The sequence below is a fragment of the Phasianus colchicus genome, chromosome 4, assembly GCF_987193195.1.
Source record: "Phasianus colchicus chromosome 4, bPhaCol1.hap1.1, whole genome shotgun sequence".
Lineage (NCBI taxonomy): Eukaryota > Metazoa > Chordata > Aves > Galliformes > Phasianidae > Phasianus > Phasianus colchicus.
In genome coordinates this window covers 32,099,028-32,120,818 of record NC_143439.1, presented here as the reverse complement: position 1 = coordinate 32,120,818, position 21,791 = coordinate 32,099,028, and the positions used below count along the sequence as shown (strand labels likewise).

General features: G+C 37.4%; 1 protein-coding gene across 2 annotated transcripts in view; it reads left to right on the top strand.

Annotated features, from left to right (window-relative positions):
• COX18 (cytochrome c oxidase assembly factor COX18) overlaps positions 1-20,212 on the top strand; it is a 44,291-nt gene extending 24,079 nt beyond the window's left edge. The window contains exons 6-7 of one of the 2 annotated variants that reach the window (XR_016466021.1): positions 5,209-5,361; positions 20,128-20,212. Coding sequence is in view for 1 of the 2 variants with exons in the window: in XM_031596806.2 (XP_031452666.2) it covers positions 5,209-5,274 (66 nt within the window). In the remaining variant the exon portion in view is untranslated. Of the gene's footprint in view, positions 1-5,208; positions 5,452-20,127 lie in introns of those variants that run through there. The other variant, XM_031596806.2, reaches the window with a different exon arrangement.
• Positions 20,213-21,791: the final 1,579 nt, after the last annotated feature.

Here is a 21,791-nt window from a genome sequence, read left to right as displayed (position 1 = left end):
GCATTTTTTTCTTATTTTTTTTAGCCTAGCTGACCAGTCTGCATAATGAAAGAAGATTTTTTAAGGCCCTGTAAATCAGAAGAATTTAAAACTACACAGACTGCTTCTGAAAATGTTTTCATCCCTAAACATGATGATATTATTCAAACTTAAGAACCATTCAGAGTCAAAATAAATATACCTACACTATCTTCCTCATGAGTGCCTTCTTATACTTTTTTTTTTTTTTTTTTTTTTTTACAGAAAGCCAGCAAGCCTTGGCACACCTTTCTAATCTGAAACACAACAAAATCTGTCACTGACTTTTGCTGTTGAGTGTTCAAGCCCCAGGAATTGTTTTTAATCTATTCTGTACATATTCCTGCGGTTCACATTTTTTTGCTAATTAAAATACTGCATACTTCTTTCACTCATCTGATGAGAAACATTTGTACTCCGTATTTCCAGGAATTTTTTTGATACTTTCTAGAATTACAGCTGAGACACCACGTCCTTATCAGCTTTTGTAAATGGAAGAGATCTGTGGGAGCAGATGGCTAAGTTAGAAGGAAATTAGTGAGTGACTATAACCAGGTCCATTGATTCCAAAGCTGTAATATTTGCAAAGCAGCACTGTTCTTCATCTGTAAATCTTCTGCAGTTCATGTTTTTTATTTAGTTACTGCCTGTATAATTCTCTTTTTCATGCTTTTACTGGAAGACTGAGATATAAGCTTTATTTGTTTGGAGATATCTAGAGTAATAGCTTCAACAATAAGCCCCCAAAGATGAAGTATGTATGTCCGCATTTTTTTTTTTATGTAATGTATGATCTTTCTCCCTTCAGATCCAGATTATCTAGGATGACATAATTGTGGAAATCAGGAGATGATAGAAGCAGTGATGCTTTAGAACACATTAATACAACGTATACTTGCTTTTTAATAGGTACCTTCCGGTATTTCTGCTTCTCTTTGCTGCAGCATACTGATGGTGATATGAATGGGTCAAAATAGAACAGAATGCAGCTGACAGACTAGCAAGAGCTTGAAGCTTTTGCATATTTACTTTTCCATTGCAGTCAATGAATTCCCTTAAGGAATGGAATTGAAATAAGAACAGTCTGGCTCTGAAGAAACTATATATCACGTTGTTGCTGTCATAAGCTATTTGCTGTTGTGACAGTTCAAAGTTTGAATTGAAGGCCTATGTGGAAAATCAGCCCAAAGTCTGGAGGGTATTGAAATGCAAAAGTGAGGACTGAACCACAATATAGTCTTTTAAAAATCCCCGTGGTAGTTTTTAAGAACATGGGGAAAACTACTTCTGATGGTCTAGCTAAGCTCAAATTTGATGCTTTCGGCTTTTGTAATATTCCAAATTCTACAATACAAGGTTTTATTCCTACTGTCTTAATGCAGAGTACAGATTTATCATGCAGATCTAAGCAAAGGAGTTCTTGTGTTACTGTGTTGTCCTTACAATGGCTGTCAGCATCTCTGGGTTTGTAATGGTTTCTTATTTTTCTCGATTGCCATTTGGCTACATACCACTGTGACCTACTTTACAGGGTCATAGTCAAACAGGATTTCTAGTCTCTGTGATTAAACCTTTGTGGTCTCTTCTTAATAAATTAGTTGCTTGTGCTCTCTTCTTGCTCTTCATTTGTTTTCTGACCTGAAAAGTGAAAGCAAATTTCCACATTTTTATCTTCCATTGGAAATTGAATATATTCAACCAGTCTGAAATCCCTGCGAAAAGAAGCCTCTGGCTAAAGGGTAAGAGTTCCTCAGTCTCATTATTACTGTGAAGTAAGTAGAGTTTGGTGCAACCTATAGTTTAGGGGCCTAATCATGGACTTAGCTGTCTAGCTGAGAGTCAGAGACTCCCTCTGTGATTATGTAAGAGGAGCTTTGCTGGCACTTGCTTAGGGGCAGTATCCTGGCCAAGAAACTAATAAAGCCACTTGAGATTTTCAGTCATTTGGAAACTGATCCTTTGTGTTGCTGAATGATTTTGGTTGTGTAATCTTTTTGAGTGTTAAAGATGCGTGCATGGTGTGAAGTGCAGATTCAAAACGTGAAGGCCCAGTTGTGCAAATTAATTCTGTCTTGCCCAGCTTATAGCTATATTCATTTCTCTCACAGATGGCTCCTGAATATCTTATCTTAAAAAGTTTCTTGAGATAGTTATGTGTACCATGCTGAACTGTAGTGTTGCTTTGGGACTCTGCAGGCTTCTCTCTTGCTAGATTAAAACTGGGGAAAAAAGACCTTGAAAATAATTGTTCTGTGAATGATACCCTTTGCTGGCCACTGTACCATCGAGTGAGTTCAGGAGCAGGCCTGGTAGGTTTTGGATGTGTTTTTTCCTATCTCAGCATGTAACTTTAATGTAGGACAGAGTGACTGTAACGTGTTACTGACAGTACTGTATTGTGGCCATCCAGTGTTCAAGTCTAAAGCCATCTCTTCTGTAAATCATCTACTGAATTTACTGATAGTCTGCTTTCAGTAGCTATGCAAGCACACAAGTTTGGTAGGGTATTACCTGTTAAAACTGAATAAATACAAAGTACAGTGTACATAGACACATACACAGGCAGAAGTACAAACACATATGCAGTATCGCATTAGGAAATTGTCTTAAATTTGCAAAAGCAGGATTCTGTAGTGCTTTTGTGTTGTGTGGACTAGCTTAGCTGTGGTTTACAAAGTTACCATCTTAAATGTCAACAATGAAAGGCAACACAGGCTTCAAGTTTGAAATATAGGTTAAGGGTAAGCAGAATAACTGTTGCAGATGAGCAGCTTCTGTGTCCAGCGGGACAGTATCTGCAGACAGATTTGGACAAACATAAAAATAGAACAACCATTTAACCTTGACATGAACATTTCCCGCAGTCCCCATTTCTGCAGACAACATCTCAAGAATAGACATTCCCAAATGATGTGAAAGATCTGCCTAAAATTAGTTATGGGTTTTTAATGTTAGATAAGCTTCATGTGATGTAGCTAATATTTTGGCCTTGTAGAGTCTATTTTCTGTAGCTTGAAGGGTATTTTAAACTGAGGGAGAACTATTGTGATGGGCAGTTTATTTGCTTAACTTCCTTTCATAAAACAGGAATATGTAGAGTGAACCTGCAAGACAGGATTCTAGCAAAAATGCTGGTGTGCTTAGCCAGAAATCTTTCATAATGGAGAAAAAGAAGTGTTTGTTGCTACATTGTTTCAACACTTTTGGCAGTCACTATGCAGATACAAAATGAGTTATGTTTCTTTTCTTTCTTTTCCATATGATTTTTTTTGCCATCATCTTTTGATCAAAACAAAAAAGTAACAATCTTTGTATTATTCTAGAGCTTAACATTCTGCATCCTTCCTGCTTGCCTAACATTAGTTCTGCTTCTGCGTGGTGAACTTCATAGTACCAATAAGGATTTAAAATATATATATGTGTATTGTAAGGTTAATAGTCATCTCCAGAGAAAACAGTTCATGTGCTTTATTATGAGCTTATCTTAACTAGTGATTACGTGCTATCTCCTAGCCAGTATTATCATTTCAAATATCAATCTTCAGTCCTAGATAATGCTATCCAGATAATTTTCTTTTCCCTTTACATTTAACTGAATTATACTGACAGTTGTTGTAATATTATTCCTCACCATGTTATTACTGGCTACAGAGATCTAAAGCTTAAAGAATGACACAAGAGGTTAGGTCCTTGTTTTTAAGTTTTCTTGATAAAGCAAGTGATGATCCAATTAATAGGTTCACTCAGAAACAGGTATGTTCACGTATCTGTTAAACAGCCTCTCTAAATACAATGAGACTACACACTGGAGTGACCATTGGACACTGTGGGATGTGTATTCTGCAATTACTGATTATCTTTCAAGTATTGCACCTCATGTTTGCTAGATTTTTATGTAAGGGAAGGGCTTCATGCCAGATTCTCCAAGTTAACAGCTGTACTTAGTCTCCAGACCTTTCTCCATTCAGCAGCTGCTGTTACAGCAGAACTCTGCTCTTTGTTCATTCACATCACCACATGGCCAAGTTGTGGAAAAGTGAGTATTTTTTGACCTTCACTTGATCAAGTTTATAGAGGCTTTGTTTTCTGGAGGCGGTAAAGGGAAGTGAGTTAACATGATACACAAACTCAGGGTCAAAATATCAAACTGCTCAATTGCATAAAAGATGAGTTCATAGACGGCTTTTGCATACCTTAGCATTTCCCAACACTTGACTACTCTTTTGTGTAAGGGTAAGTTCTATCTTTCTTCAGCTGAATGGTATTATTGGTAGTAACCACCAGCCAGGCACAGCAATGCTGCCCTCTGTTTGTAAACAACTGTCTCGTGTGCGTATGGTCTTTGTCCAAGTTAGTGTGAAAGCAGATGCATTTCTGGTTAGTTCAGAGCTATAACAAAATACTATTAATCGGCAGATTTTAGTTAAAAAGTCTCAGCTTTTAATTAAGTAAGGAGGGCTCAATTACCACAGTAGATCAGTAGATTCTGTGAGGCTCTAAGTACTGTCTGTCCATTGATTTTTCTTGGCAAATGACAAAAATCTTGAAAAATTGTATCCTGTATTTTTAATAAAAGTTGATGTTGGAAATAGAATAAAAGTAGTCCGGAATGATAAACTTTATTTTGAGGCTGCTAGAGTATCTCTGACACACCAGCAGAAGGGTCTGAACGTTTTAGTTGTCAGCATTGCACCCTGAAGTGCTTCTTAGCTTATGTGAAGGACCGAATGGTGTATGTATGCAGCTTCTTGTTGCTGTGTACCTCTACTTGTCGGCTCTTTGCAATTTTCGCCTCCCTTTTCAAGTCAAACCTGTCCTGACAGTTTCTTTTCCTCCCCTTCATTTCTTTCTGGCAGTCACCCCAGCTGAATCCTTTATCTTCCAAAGCACTGATGCAAGCCTGTTTTTTGTTCGTATCCTCCCTTATCCTGCTTGAAGTGATAACAGTGTCAATGTTTTCAAACAAGTAGGTTGAGTGTGGCATAGTCTGGAGCCCTAAGGCAACAACAGCATCTGCTGTAGGTAAGAAAGCAGCAGGACACCCAGATTGTATGGAAACACCAGGAAGTTGCTAATGCAAATTTGGTTGCTCCTGGGCTTGACAGGGCCAAGCATAAGTGTTGCATGAAGTTCAAGAAAATGAAGGACATATCCTGGCTCCCTCTTTTACATTCATGTCCTGTGTTTCAGTTGTCAAATGGGAGAGTCTTCGCAAGAGAGAAGTTCATGCCATCAGTTTGCAATCCCCATCCCTGAACACTACAGAAGAGCTTTGGGAAGAGAGTATATACATCTAGGAGCAACTTTTCTCCTGGTATCAGTGACCCCTTAATTCAGGTACAGGTAAGAATGCTGCTTTCTATACATTTCCTTTCAGTGTGGGATATGTGTGCATGAGTGTTTCTGGTGAAATGAGGGCATTGGTCTTAATTCTGAGAAGAGGCAGCGAGTAATTGCTAGTCTGCTTTCAAGAACTGTATTCCTCTAAAAGCAATTCCCTGTGAATGTGAGAGAAATCTTCCATGTGCTAACTACTCAAAGCAGTGCTCAGTGGCTGCCTTGCCAACGTGCTTAGCTTTGTGCTTATGGCAAGGACACCAAACATGCTCTGTGCTTTGTTAATCCACATTTCTGTGATTTCTGTGTAAGAAGAAAGAGAAGTGGCTCTTCTCTTTGCCAAAAGCAGTAGTTGATATAGCACATGAGACTAATGGCACCAGACACCAAAACACTTTGAATCCTGTCCCACAGATAACATGCTTATGTAGAACTTAGAGAGATTGCCAATACTTGGTTGTAAGAAAGCAGCAAATGTAGCAATTGGTCACGGTCATTTTCTTCCCCTAATACTGTCAAAGTTCAGGCAAACAGGAGAACTCTGGCCCTGAGGTTAAGAGTCTGTGGAGTAGAAGCTAAGAAAGCAAAGCTTATTCTTCCTCTATTTATTTTCTTATTGATTATTTTAACTCGCATCTTAGAGTTTACATCACATTTTAAGCTTTTCATGGTGGACATCACCTTCCATTGTATATAAGTTCCATTATACTTCATTTACTGTGAAGTTTCTCTGACCTGTGCTACACTTCTAAGGCAGATGCTAGAATATGAACAACAATTCAAGTTGTTCTTCTGTGCTGAGATAAACTTCAAAATTTATTGTAGGTGATGGCATGCATGTGAGCTATTGTGTTCTGTGTTTCAATTTAGATATAGAAATGATTTTGGAACTGAGTCATGTAAAAGCAGGTAAAATTAAATAAGTGTATGCTATCAGTAGGAAAAAGAAGTCCTTTCCACATTTCCAGATATTATCTGAATGTTGTGCTTATGCACTGTGAACCATATATATAGAAATGTCCTCAAGAAAGTGTAGTATATCTTTTTATAAATCAGTTTAAAATAAGAGGTGCATAGAAATTTTGAGATTTTTACTGCTTAGCATTTGTTGAAGTTCTCTGAGAGTTCAAGTAAGAAGAGCCAAGCCTAGTTGTAATTTGTTGTGTTCAAGAGAAAAATAAAAATAATCATGTCTGAAAAAGTTGTCCTTTTGTCCTATTTACATTAAAGAAGGCAAAATTAGGCAACCTCTTAGGCATGGTGCCTCTTTGAAACAGACTGTATCCTTAGGTGCATCTTGGTTTAGAAGTAGAGTGAAAGTGTTGGGAATTAAAGTAGAGAGCAACTTGATAATTTTAAATGAAAAGGTTGAGACTTGAGTCTAGTGGTTCTGGAAAAATAAGAAGAGCGGTGTGAAAGTGCTGCTAAACCTTTGGTGTGGGTAGAAGGTGTTAATGTATACTGAAGAATATAATTCTCTGTAACTGTAGGTTTGTTAGAATAAAATGTGGCTGAAAGACTGCAAAATTTCATGTTTGTATCCAAACGTGGTATTTTTAAATAGATGTGTGTTAAAAAGACACAGTAATGTGCAGTCGTCCCTAAAGTGAAAGGAAAGAAATGTGAAAAATGTTCAGCATTTCAGATTGATAAGTTAATAATGTGTGCATTTTGAATATGAATTTCTGCAAGTTTATGTATTGAACAAGAAATAACAAAGGTGTGGGAGAAGTAACATAACTGCACATACTTGTAGTTGGGAGACCTTCACTCTGTAGCTTCCTGTTGTGTGACCTGCAGCAGTCAGTTCACTAAGTTCAACAGTCACTCTTTTTTGGGATTTATGCTTTCCTTCTTTTCCTTTCTCTGTTCTACTTAGCTTGTAAAGTTTCCTAACTAGGGACTTGTCTGCACCTATGCTTTGCTTTGACCACGTAACACATATTAAATGTAAAATTTAATTGTTCATAGTGGGATTTCAATACAGCTTGGTTAATAGCTTGAAATACTCCATCTTTCCGGATATTAACACTTCTGTTATACACTTCCAGATGTATAATCCTAACAGATTTAGTCAAACAGTGAATAAAAGATTTTGCTTGATAGGAGCTCACAAATCAGCAGTTCTGCATTGTTCCTGTCCCACTTTGCTATGATCTTATATACAGTTCTCAGAAATAAAGGCAGTTCAAGGTTCCTAACTTGCAGGTCACAGTGTAATATGAAATGTTGTCTTGTGAAAAGGTATATGCGCCATGGCACAGTAGTTGTGTGCATATAGTCAGCATTTCCTTTGGAATATTTCTTGAAGTATCTGACATGCAGTTCATATTCCTGCAAAAGACGGGACAGATAAGCTGATGACTTCTAAGTGGAAACTATGTAGTCCAGTTCACATGAGCCATGTGTGTAATATTTCTGTTACTGCTTTCTAATATATGTCTTCAAATTGGCTGCATGCATTCAGTCATTTCAACCCTCCAGTTATTTGGTTCTATCGATGCTTAAGCTTTCCTCGTGACCCACTGCGGTAACTGTTCAAATGAATGAAAAGACCAGTAAATTGGTTTTTACATTTGCTATTAAAATGGCAGTATCAAAGGCCTGATTCTGATGCCATGAAAGCTCTGTGTAGGAAGTATAAGTAAAGATACTCAAAGGATTCAGCAGTGCAAATTTCATTCATGTGATTCTTCAGACTGAGGGCAGCCATGAGGCAAGTTTTTCCATTTAGTGTCATAGGAGCCCTCTGAACACTGGCAACGAAATATAGCTCTAAAGAACTGGTGGCTGGCTTTTTTTGTTTTTTATGTTTTAAGTACAAAGGACAGCTTTGTTCTAAGGAATTGAGTCAGGGGACTTTGTTAATGTTGTATGCAGCATGAATTTGCCTCCTGGAACATACAGCTATCACTCCGGATGGGCTTAATTTTGCAATCATACAGATAATTATAATGTATAAATGTACCTACCTTAATTTTGCCACAAAAAATAATGGGAGACAAAAGAATGAGGTTTAGGTTTAATGCCAATGAGTTTTGTTCATTGGACTGAAGCAAGCATTAGGACTTGCATCATTCAAATCGCTGTTAATATGATTCTTCCCTTTTCTGTCACATTTCTTATGAATATAGTTAAGACAGATTACACCCCAGGTTAAGTCAAGATTATAATATTTTCTGTACTAATGAGATAGCATTTACGATTAATTATTGGGTTATGCTCATCCACACTTGTGTGAGGTGCTTTTGTGAAAGTACTCAAGATCCAAACAATAAGTTGGCTTTTTCTCATGACTGAAGATTAAGCTTCATCCGTAAATTTACCCAGAGTAAGAGATCTCACAGTAGAAATAGAAGAATACTGCCACAGTAATTTCAGTGTAATCTTACTAAAACATATATGCAGAAATGAGACTTAAAATAATTATATACCAGATATTTATGCCAGAAGTAGAACATCTCTCATCCACTCCTATAAATTATTTCCCTGGCCTATGAAACTGTCTTGTATGGGAAATATCTGGTGAAGTGCCAGTGAGATCACATTTACCTGTGAACATTATTTGCATATATTTAATGATTTTCTGACTGTCGTGACAGTAAAACAGTAAGTTTATGAATGCAGGCCTGGAGTCTCATCATCACGTATTTAGTCTATTCTGCTTTTCCTCCAGAAAAAAGAATGTTGTCCTCCAGATCTGAATGATTTGATGCGTATACTGTTACAATACTCTTGTACGCTTTAGTGCCTACAAGACACTAAAAGAAATGGTCTGATTCAAATTGTGTAAGAATAATTGCACCAGAATTCTTGTAGATTATGGTCGTCTTAATGGTAGATAATCAACTGATAGTGTTCTCCCAGAAGAGAAATGTAAAGAAATGCTTTACCAAAACTCATCTTTAAACTTCCTCAGCTGTGTAAAGCAATACATCTGACTTCAGTATGCCCCAGACAGCAGATGAGAAAGAACAAGTGAAGCTATTTGAATTATACTGCTGAACAGTCTTTTGACACCAAGCCCTTTTCTGGTCGTAACCATGAACAGGCTTCCATGCTTGTCAGTGATGATGGCTGCCTGGCTCACTGAAGCGTTTTGATCTGTGGGCAAATTTGCGCTCACATAAACTTCCTGTTGCTGCTTAGCTAAACCATGAAACATTGTTGCTGTCTCTGATGGGATATCCTCCAACAATTCTTCACCTTCTTCAAATCCCCTAGTGAATAAAACTTGTTTTGATGCAGTTTTTTATTTCAAAAAAGTCAGGAGGACGACGAACTGGTAATAAAAATCTGATTTGGCAATTATTTTTGCTGTAGTAGCTGGAACCTGTTTTTGTCTTGAAAATCCATGTCGATGTCAACGTGAGGTTTGGCTCTCGTTCAGGTTTTGTGTGAGTCTTCCAGGTACAGGTTGTTGGTGTTTTTGTATTATCATTTTCTAAACAGAAGTATAGTATTCACTGGAGACAATATGAAATTGGTTATAAAGCTTCCTTAGCTTCTTATAGCTTTTTCCTGTTCCCAAACTCTCTCAAGATATTTTGGCAAAAGTTCAGTATTGTATTATTGCCTCTGTCCTCATTCTGTCTGACTGGAGGTTTGCTGATAGAATTGCAGCATGTGTTAAATGGTGAGCTTCTGCATCTAAGCAATGACTGAGGCTGTCAATCTGGTATGTCTTAAAAGAAACCTAAGTGATTCTGGTTACATAAAAATTCCCTTCTCAGTATAACCGACTCTTGTTTTGCTAGCACTGTACTATTTAAGGAAAAGGAAGAGGTGATCTTTTTGTCTAATAGACTACATGATAAATTTGTCCTTATTCAGGACCTGAAGAGGGAATGCAATGTAACAATAGGCATGTATTAGCCAAAAGCAGTTAAACAAAAAAACCACACACACACATAAAAGAACCCCACACCTAATTGATTTGCAAAGTTTAGTGCTAAAATTACAAAATTAAAGATGTCTCCATTTTCTTTATCCTTGTGTATACTTCTGTTATCATACAGTGTTAAACAACCACAAGCTGTTTTACTTTTGGTAGATCTGCCTCAGTGCACCAGATAAATTTATGTTCTGCATGAGGGTCTTGGACAGACTGTAGTGAACAAAGTTGGAATGAACATGATGAGTAGTTCAGGAAGTTAGAAACAGAAAGTATGGTGTCTGAATGTTGCCCTGACTTGGCTATTATTTTTCTGTGGGCCATTCAGAGGATACTTAGGACAGGAATCACTCTAGGAAGATTGGTACCTGTGTAGCACACTAGTAATACGTGTTGGAGGGCATGCTAGCTCCAAGGGAAGAGGTATCACATATGCTCATGTTAAAAAGGTCATCTAAAGTGTTCTCATTCCTGTTCCTGATTCGTTTGTGTATTCAGTTTGTGTTGTGTAAAATGTCCTTCCTTATGCTCTCTGACTTGCTAGAGGAGTGGTAGGCTATGTTCCATACCTGTCTTAAACTGCTCGTGCAGCTGTAGCTAAGCCTCGACCATACGTTATACTTTCCAGTTAAATTTGTGGACTTGATAGCAGTTAAGTGTGTGATTGGAGTCATATAAATCATACATGAGGTCACAGTATTTAGACCATGATCTTGAGCATGTGTGTCTGTTGTTGCTGCTAATATGTGAGCGAGGCTCAGCTGAAGACAGTACAGATTGCTCTTGTTGTGGACAGAGTTCTGCTGTTCCTTTTTCTTGTCTTGTCTATCTCTGTTTAGAATCCATTAGGCTACAATATATGCCAGCATCTTTGTCAAGATGAAGAAAGACTATCCATCCTTATTGCTAGGCGAATAGTACTATGTTTTGTTTCCCAAGCAGTGAAAGAACTCAGGACTCGGTATAGTGTTATTCCAATTCTAATACATAGATTCTGGTGTCTACTCATCCCAAGTCTATTGGACTCATTTAAATTAAACAGGAAATGCTAACTTGCCATTCTTGGTCTTGGAGTTTCCTTTGTGCTATAGAGAGAAAAAAATCTGATCCACTGAGCTAAATGTTTTATTTGCAATGGGAATTTGCTTAATGCAGTTTTTAAGACCTGTTGGTTCATCTAGAGGTCAAGGAACATTTATGCAAGAGTCTTCAATAGCATTCCTTTAACTTGGCAAGTTGAAAAAGCCCTGTGCCTCTTTTGAGTATTAAAACTGCATGGATCCTTGTGACTTCCAGTGGGAAAATTTCTTGTAAAAGCCGGCATCATGTAAAGGCAGGGTCATGCGTTATGAATTAGCTTCCATTGATTTCCCCCTACCTGCCTATTAATGAGAGCTAGCCCAAAACCCAGCACTCTGCATAAACTGAAATGGTACACAAAGGTAAGACTTATCTAACATAGCTGTGTAGTCCAGCTATCTTCTGATTTTTCACACATCCAGATATTCTGGAGATATCAGATGAGAGAGAGGGCACTGTATTCTATTTGTATAGCTGCTTCTCTTTACCGAAGAATGCCTAATATATATATTTTTTTTCTATGGGAAGCTCACAGTTGTCATCTGTACAAATGCTCAAAGAATTTCCCTCCTTTTAAACCAAAAAACAAACAAACAAACAAAAAAACCCACCAACAACCAAACAAAAAACGCCACTCCTCGATACATTCCAGATCAAAAGCATCAGGTTAGGAAAGATTTGAACCGAATTCTTCCTTAGACTGACAGACAGTTCCAGCACATGTAGGAAAGTGGTTTGAGCAGTGATTTACCTTAGTTGCCTTATGTGACCTCAAGCAATAGAAAAAGTAAATATCACTTCACAGAATCTTTTACATATCAGATGTTCTTCCTCATTCTTCTGCATGCAGTCACTCATATTTCTTTGCACATAATTTTTTTGTATTTTTAAAAACTGAATGACAAGGAAAATTCAGCACATGTTGCTGAGAAGCAGAATGAGATTCTTAGCTTCCTCATTTGCTGCTACTTACCAGAAGAATTTCAGATGTTGGAAGCACGTGAAAGAAATCTACTTGAAATTTTCTTTCACCTTTTTGTTTTTTCCCTTGAGACAGAATTCTGTTAGTGCTTTTGTTATTCCACTGACTTGATGGATCCTATGCTTTCCAAATATGAGTTGTGAGTTTAAAAAACAAACAAAAACAACAGAAAAGGAAAATATTTCTCATTTTAGAATGGTATGCCTGCATAATTTCTTTTATATATATATAATTTGACTAGGGTTTAAAATAGTAGTAATCCAGTTTCAATATGCAAGCATCTGTTTACACTTCTAGGCCATAGGGTAAATAACACTTGAAAATTTAGCAGATTTGCAATATCTTACCAGGACTGAAACTCAGAAAGCCAGCTCTGACACAAGCTTCAATTTCAGCTGGAAATGTAACACCCTTTGTCTGATTCTTGATGGTTAAATAAAATGAGCCTGGTACTTTTCTCTCACTCAGAGGCTACGTGTCACAACTTAGTTTGCATCTGTCTAGCTTGTAGCTAAAGTCTTCTTCCCCTTTTCATCAAAACTGTTCTGATAGGTTTGATTTCCTGGACCTTGCTGTGACATTTTTCAGGAGAATGGTAGTTCACGTGGGCAAAAATTGTGCTAGGAAATAAAGAAAACAAAAATGGATGGTCACATGTTCATATTTGTGTCAGAGCCTTGTCTCTATTTTATTTGTAGGTGCAGTGGAAATTATAAAGAACTGAATTTCTTCTATCTGCTTATTTGTCTCCTTCCTCAGTTGACATTACTAAACAGAATGCTCGGGCATGAGAGCAAAGCCTGCTGGTACCTTGTTTTGGAAGGTGCTATTATGCAAACAGTGCACCACCAACCTCAGAGGCGACTCAGAGAAGACTGGAAATAAAAAAAAGCGTGCTCTTTGTTTTCTTGCCAAAGTTTGCAAGTGCATGGGCACCACTGTGTGACTGACTCTATCAAAGAGTCTGTGTCTGTGCATCCTGTTGTATTCATGAGTCAAAAGCCAAAATGGTGGAGTAGGAGGGAATCTGATTTTTTAAAAAATGAGATACCTAGATTTAAGAGATTAATTCTTGAACTTTGTTATGAGTTTCTTCAGTCCCTTGATTTTGCTACATCTTCCTAATGGGAGAGAGTTTTTAGTCGTGTATTTTTGGTGATCTAGAGTAGTGAGAATCAACCTCCTGAGTATTTAAGGTGTTAGTAACTTAGCCATTTCCTCTTCTGAAAATTGAAGCAGCTGTGAGGACTGCTTAACTTAGCCACTAATTGAAAAAACTGCTGGCTCCATCTTTATCCTAGTAGAATTAACTTGTGAAATGGGAAAAATTCATGCTTACTTGAAGATGCAATCTAATCCTCTAAGGAAAAAAAGCCATGAAGTCAGACTTGAGTGGCCACAGCCATCTGTATGCAGGAGTACAAAGTTCAAAGACATCTGACATTTATTTCTCATTGAGTCCATCTTAGGGTTTCACTCCTCTGAGTCAGTACTAACAATTTACCAGCTTTCAGTTATTTTTCTAGAAAATCTTTTCTGACCCGCTTGCTAGGAGTGTTTCCTTTGTTACCCCTGGTGCTTATGTAGTATAGTGTGCTGTTTTTGTTTTTTTGTTTTTTTTTTTTTGCAGACATTTATCCCAGCTATCTTCTCTTTTTGCATGTCATTTAGCAGTGTACATGGTACCTTGTAGCTGTAACGGTTCTTGCTGCTAGACCTAGTGTAAATTATAATCTCATGATTAGTTGCATCTGACTGCTCAGGCAAATGAGCATCATTCAGTTGATTGAACATTCTAATATTCTTTTTATGCAAAGAGATGTAACCATTTTTAATAGTACTTCCTAAGAGGTGGCTAATTTTTTTCCTTGCTGAGAAAGACATATTTTGGCTTTAAATGAAATGTAAAAATACCAGAGTACTAAGAGCATATTCTAGTGCCCAAATACGTTCATGTTGGTAGACACTCTTTTGGCTTCCTTTGCTCTCTACCTTCTTTTGGAATTACGAAAGCATTCATTCATAGTTTGTCTTTCCAGACCTATTGATGACTGTTTGTTATTCATGTACCTTACACACAAAAATGACAATGTATCTTCCACTGTGTTCTGATAAAACCTGAGCATTTCCATTTTTAAGAAAGGTACTGTCTCCTGCAGCAGTAGTGCATTGTTGTCGGAAAGAGCAAGCTCTGGAGAAACTAATATTTGGTAAACTTTTTTTTGAAATGCTTTACAGTTTCACATACATAATTAGAATATGTGAATTGTATGTCATTGTAGTCTAAACCCACAAGCATGAACCTCAAGCTGGTATGAACTGGGAGAACCCTCTTTAAATCTCTGCATGCTTGCTGCGCCTTCTCTGTGCAGTGCATACATGCCAGATGGAAGAGGAGGTGCTGTGGCTAGTATGCTTGAGATGCACAGAAGAACTGGGTAACCATGGTGTGTACATGTGTTATGCTTGTATTTTAGTTATTCTACCATGCCTGTTCTCCATTTCCCTCCGTGTTTACACTGATCTCTATGCTGCCAATAGGGAATTTAGCAGATCTATTTCAAGGTATATCAAGGCAAAATCAAAGAGAACCAAAATCATCTACTGTAAGACTTTCCAAATGAGGATAATTTTCAAGTGGACCTACAAGTGGAAGGGATGTAGTTTATTCCAAGTCTTCCATACATTGTATTGTCTTTCTCTAGGATGGAAAAGCTCGTCAAATCTATTGAATGCTCTAGCTTGAGGCAATGTGAACACTTGCCCACTTGACCCTCAGAGCCTTATTTTTCTTATGCATGGAAGCTTTATTCTGATTTTCAGCATGAATTTTATTCTCTCTGGCTTATATCCCTTCATTCTTTTGTTGTCATCATCCTGCTAACACTTCTTCTTCCTTCTTTGATACTTCCTTCATGTTGTTTTTAAAGAAATGGTGCTCCAAAAGGATGTCTAAATCCACATGTGGATTATGCAGATGGCATCTTAGTGATCTATTAAAATAAGTCTTCCAAATTATCAATTTGTTGTATTTGAGTGTAGCAGTGATTAAAATTAAATGCTGATAGAAGTGATTGAAAAATATTATTAGAGTATTAAGTGCCTTTGTCATGGAAGGAGAGAGAATGAAAGGCATTTAACTATAAAGAGACCACAACAGAATATTGAATGCACAGCATGTACAGAAGTCAGTAAACTGCTGGGCTGTTCTCCCTTCTGTCATCTGAAGGATTGTTATGAAATGTGTTAGTTCTTATGGAGAAAGATTCTAGCTCTTGTTGGTTGTCTTATGTATGTGGTATCTTTAAGAAAATCTGTGGTTGTGATGCTGATCTGGTAGTGAATTCCAGCAGTGATAGTGGTAGTGAATTCCTAACAGAAAAAAAATATTACTTTTAATTGTACTGTAGTAGGAATTCGTGTTGATATTGGATGGGGCATTTGTTTGCAAATACAGCATTATCCTGTAGAAGTTTAGCAGTGAGCATTAACAACCAAAATACCTGCCAGCTGTCTCTCCCAGAAGATCACTTCTGTGGTTTAGCTATGAGACTTTGAACACATCTTCCTTTACTGAGTTCGCTTTTCAGTTCACTGTTCAGCTTAGCCAGATTTTTACTTTATTAGTGACTGCCAATTTCATGCAATAGAAACACCCTGTGATATCACCTTTCACTAATTTCCAGATCATTTGTTGGATGCCGTAGATAGTTTATCTGTTTATATAATGTGTTTTGAGTAAAACAGGCAAGCTTCTTTCATTTATACCAAGATAAATCTGGAGCAAGTAAAATAAAATTACAGTGTAGCTCCATTGAGTTTGTGTTTAGCAAATTTCCCCTAGATGTAAGCCAATGAAATCAGTAGCAGTCAAGTGTGTTGCTGCAGTTCATCTGAACTTTCCTACTGTATGGAGGGCATGCTCGCTATCCTGAACGTTGAGGTAAAGTTGTTTCTGCAAAAGGTAAATTACAATTTCAATTTTTTTTTCATTCTCAGAACAATTTTTATAATGATGTTTGTATTTAACCTTTTTCATAGTCAGTGCTTTTTTTCTAACGACTTTGAAATGTCTTCTCAGATTTCTTTTTGAGACACTTACCTGGTAAACAAGATATTAAATTTCTAATTGACTCGAGCGTTTCACTCTCTAGGATAAATAAATTTAGATTTTTAAAAACCAATTAATATTGCTGTTGTTTTTTCCAAGTTTTTCATTTTAATTCATTTTTTAATTTTCATTAAAATGCAGTTTTCATAAGCCTTTCAATTTTATGTTCAAATATAATACTCTAATAAAATCTGTAAGGTTTATTTCTTGATAAGACATTACATGCTTGGTCTATACATTTCAGACCATTCTTTGCTGAAATTGAAACCAACCTGCAAAAAGTGTATTTTGATAAATAATTGGAAATAATGGGTTGCAATAAAGTACTCATTCATTGTGCTTGCTGATTCCTGCTGTGTAGTGATTAGTTGGCCTCCTAAGATTATTACTGGTGTGGAGAAATTAATCTTGAAGGAATCAAGCTATCTTGCACAGTTCACTGGGCTTGAAAGGAAGTTGAAAAAGTGTTGCAAGTTAACATTTCTCTATAAATGAAATAAATTGCACCTTTTCTTATTTTCCAAGCACTTAATTGAATATCAAATACAAACAAGTAACGCTTTCTGTGTAAATTCAGCATCATACTCCAACCTCACTGGAGTCTCCTTGTGTTTTGGGTTAGCTTTAATGTTTGTAACTGGTTCCCAAAACAGGCTTGCTTTTGTTCATTCCAGTGGCTTGTACAACTCTCTCTCCAAAATTTAAGGGGAAAAAAAGCCATGAGGGGGACTCTTCCATGGCAGCTTGCTGAGGACAACCTACCTGTGTATATTTTAGCAAATCACAGAAGAAAAGGTTGCTTCTCTTTTCCTGGGTGAGTTCTGGCTTTCTTGCAGTTTTGGTGAGGGAATTTTGGCCATTGCAGGAAAAAAAAAAAAGAATTTAAGACTAAGTAAAGTACATGAACTTTCTAAACATCTTGCCTATAACCTTCATTGTCTGAGCAAATTGAAATTGCTACTGCTTGGTTTTCACTGCTGGTTTCACCCACTTCAACTGATGGAACTTCTAGTGCAGGTATCTTTGCAGATATAAATGTGCACTCAACTACTCAACTGCCACCATAAAGTTACATCTGTGGAGTTCAGTCAAGCATACAGTATTTTTCAAACTTAAGCAGCTTTCAAAATATTTTGTGGCACCCCAGTGAACTTTTTCTCAGAAATGCTGATAGTAAAGTATATTCAGGCTCTTGTGAGCCAGCTGCAAACTAAGTGTTTTTTTCCTGAAATCCAATTTGGGGAAAGTTTTGCAGTAGAGCGGAGTTTCAGTTTGAAGTCTAGAGCCAGTGCCCAGAAGAGGGCACCCCTGCCCAAGGGAGCGTGAGGATAGGTGTTCAGCCAGTAATTTAGAATCTGTTGATCTGGGGACGGTGTTCTTGATAACCCTGGGGAGGAATTAAAAAATATCAACAATTATTTTTCTGAAGAGGCATTTAAAAGACTTATTCTTTTTTCCATTATGTATGTATGTAATGCATATTTCTATTTATAGATAAATGAAGTTAATTTAGAATTAAATATAAAATTGACTACTTCTATGAGGGCCTCACCTTTCCTTGGTGTATTCAAACAGTAAAACAATGAAATTTGAGTAGAAGTACTTGTAATATTTGTGTGATACATCTTTGCTGCCAAATTTTCAAGAAATTCAAACTGCAGAATTTATGCAGGCCTCTGGTTTATCACCCAAAATAGATACTTGCTAGTGGTATACTAGCTTTTAGATGATATTAATCTCCTTTGCAAGAGCAGGGAGAATACTTCTTTCATTTCAGTTATTCTGTTTATTTACTTTAGTGCGAAAATTGGTTCATTCACAATTAAGAAAACCAAGAGGGACCTTGCAAGATCTCTTTTTTTTTTCCTAAGAATAAAAACAAGCTTGAAGTATCCATGTACTAATACAACAATAAAAAACATTTAGTTCACTGACTGCAGACAGCAGTTTAATAGATCATTGTTTTCCACTGCAAAACATAACTAAGAACATACTTTTTCAAATATATCACCTTATTTTAACTAACACATTTAATTTAACTGCTTTTCCACTGTTTAATTTTCATTCTAGTATTCACTGAGGAGGAACAGATTGGATTGGCAGCTGTAAGTTTAAAGACTACTTCATTAAAAAAAAAAAATCACGGTTAACTGAAAATATATTTAGAACCTTATTAACTGATATGAAAAAAAAAAAAGGATATGTAACTCATTTTGGTAATTGAAAAATTCAGTTCAGAGGTTTTGTTTGCATGTCTTACTGGCTATATAAGATAAGTAAAATGATGATAAATAAAATTTGCAAATACAAACCAAGATTTAAATCCCCACCTGAAAGAAAGATTCCTTGTTTCTGAATAAAATTGAATGCTTAATCTGTGATGATTTACCCTACATCCTCTTGTAAATCACCGAGTTCTGGTCACGTGTTGGGAGTTAACTACTCGGGGAGCACCTCTTTTTGTAAGACTCAGATCTGATTCAGTACTGTCTTTGCGTATCTCCTCCTTATACTTTTAGATTTCCTGCTTTTTACTACAGGGATTCATTGTACAATGAAAAGGTAATAACTTACTGTTTTTGTAAATGATTTTTTAATCTCTCTTCTTTTAACTAATTTCTGTCTGTCTGTCTTAGCATCTAGATAGTAATTCCTGCTAGTCAGTTCAGACTACACAGGATTTCATTTCTCAGTTTTAGGATGGATGGACATCTTAGGAAAGCAGGAGTCCTTTTTCTATTGTCTAAGTTTGCCAAAGTTAGCCAGATTTTCATCTAAGTCCCCACACCTCCATGCTCAAGTCCTGAACTGAGAACCTGAAAGCAGGAAGACTTTACTAGCTGTGTTCATAAGCTTTCTGCAAATACCATCACCAAGGGTGTTGCTAAATTGAGTGAAGTAAGAAGAAACAGAGCTGAAGTATCAGAATTAAGTGTTTCATTTAAGTAAGCTTAGAACTACTGCCAATATTGAGCTAATTTACATCTGATCTGTTGTGTTACTGTTAAAATATTTCACCTCTTAATGTTTAGCATTCTCACTGTATCTTGATATATATATCCATGAAAGATATGATCCATGTTAAGTTAATGGGATTCAAGAATGAGGTTCATGACTGACCATTTTAACGTTTTGAAAGAGCAAAACTATTTGTTAGAAAGAAATGTCCTCTGGTTTTACTAAAGTAGTTGCAAACATAGGAGCTTCTTGCCTGCCTGGAGGTTTTTTTTTTTGTTTTTTTCTTTTTTACTGATTCTTTTTTGAATATATTTTGTTAGGCCTTTTAGTAGAAATGCAAATTGGAATGATGCTATTGTGATGCTTACATAGAGTATACAGGTCAGTAATAGTGCTGGTAGCAACATGCTGTTGACACATGTAGCATCCAGCAAGCCTGACTGCAGCTGTTGCTTCTACTGTGAAGCACTATTGTATCTCACTTTCTCTATGATCTTTTAGATGTGCTGCATTGAAATAGGATCTTCATGTTGTGCATGTGATTCTCCGTTATTACTCAGAACAACCTAGTAATAATATTCTAGTATTTCCTTACTATGGGAAATTAAATGCCAACTCATGGAAATTATCTGACTTCAAAACTACTATCATGGTTCTGAGAATGCTCTCTGTAGATGTAAAAAAAAAAAATTGTGTTGAAAAAAAATTTTTACTAGATAAATATCTACTTTTTCTTTGTTCGTGTAGAAAACATACATCACCCATGAATAAGCAACAAGCAAATCTCAGAAGATTTTTGTTGTCACCACTTCCACCACAGATGGAATTGGAGTTTCAGGTACTTAGCAAGTTATCCACATTATAACCCAGATATCTTTAACCTTTATGTTGAGGTGAGAACATGAGAACTGGCTCACTCCAGAAAAATTCAGTAGTATCAGTGCTTTAGCTGTGAGTACAGCACTGTGATTGATGGTCAATATTCTGAGCTATTTTGGTGTGTCCAAGATTGACATCCTGTCTGAGTCACTTTGGAAAAGTGGATAATTCAGTATATGTTCTGACTATCTCTAAAATGAAAATAAACTGTGCTGGCAGATGTTTGTTCAAGTGCGAAAAGGATGGCCTAGAAGATGCAGGAATAGGAGGTAACAAAGGGAGTAGTTGTGTCCAGTAGAAGGGAGTTAGGAGGTCAACAACCAGGCAAAAAATGAGCAGTGTGATATAAAATACATTTAAAATATAAAATATATAAGCTAGCTAAATGTCTTACCCCTTGTCTGTGTGATCAGACAGTTGGCTGGAAGTGTCGATCTGCCTGGAGGTAGTGAGGCTCTACAGAGGGATCTGGATAGGCTGGATAGTTGGGCTGAAGCCGATGGGATGAGGTTCAACAAGGCCAAATGTCGGGTCCTGCACTTTGGCCACAACAACCCCAGGCAACGCTACAGGCTTGGGCCAGAGTGGCTGGAATACTGCATAGAGGAAATGGACCTGGGGGTATTGATTGATGCTCGGCTGAACATGAGCCAGCAGTGTGCCCGGGTGGCCAAGAAGGCCAATGGCATCCTGGCTTGTATCAGAAATGGTGTTGCCAGGACCAGGGAAGTGCTTGTCCCCCTGTATTCAGCTCTGGTGAGGCCACACTTCAAGGACTGTGTCCAGTTTTGGGCCCCTTGCTTCAAGAAAGACATTGAGACCCTGGAGCAGGTTCAAAGAAGGGCAACAAAGCTGGTGAGGGGTCTGGAGCACAGGCCTTATGAGGAGCGGCTGAAGGAGCTGGGGTTGTTCAGTCTCGAGAAGAAGAGGCTCAAGGGAGACCTTATTGCTCTCTATAACTACCTGAAGGGAGGTTGTAGTGAGCTGGGGGTCAGCCTCTTTTCTTGTGTATCTAGTGATAGGACTAGAGGGAATGGCTTCAAGCTGTGCCAGGGGAAATTCAGGCTGGACATTAGGAAATACTACTTCTCTGAAAGAGCGGTCAGGAATGGGCTGCCCAGGGAGGTGGTGGAGTTACTGACCCTGGAGGTGTTCAAGGAACGTTTAGATTTTGTGTTGAGGGACATGGTTTAGTGAGAACTATTTGTGATAGGTGGATGGTTGTACTGGATGATCCTGTGGGTCTTTTCCAACCTTGGTGCTTCTGTGCTTCTGTGGTCAGTAATAGTATGAAAGGAAATGATAGGAAAAGGGGAAGCTTTACTCTGATTAATTTGCTCCACAGGACTTAGCCATGCTAAACTCTATCTTGACTGGCGCACTGACTAACAGAACAGCTGTGAGTCACTATGAAGAGTGATTTTGTTTCCACGTGGCTGAGATAGCAAGCAGATCTTACTCAGGCCTGAAGAAGGGGAACCTCTATGGAACTCAGTATATCTGTAGACTAACTCAGTGCTGAGCTTACTCTG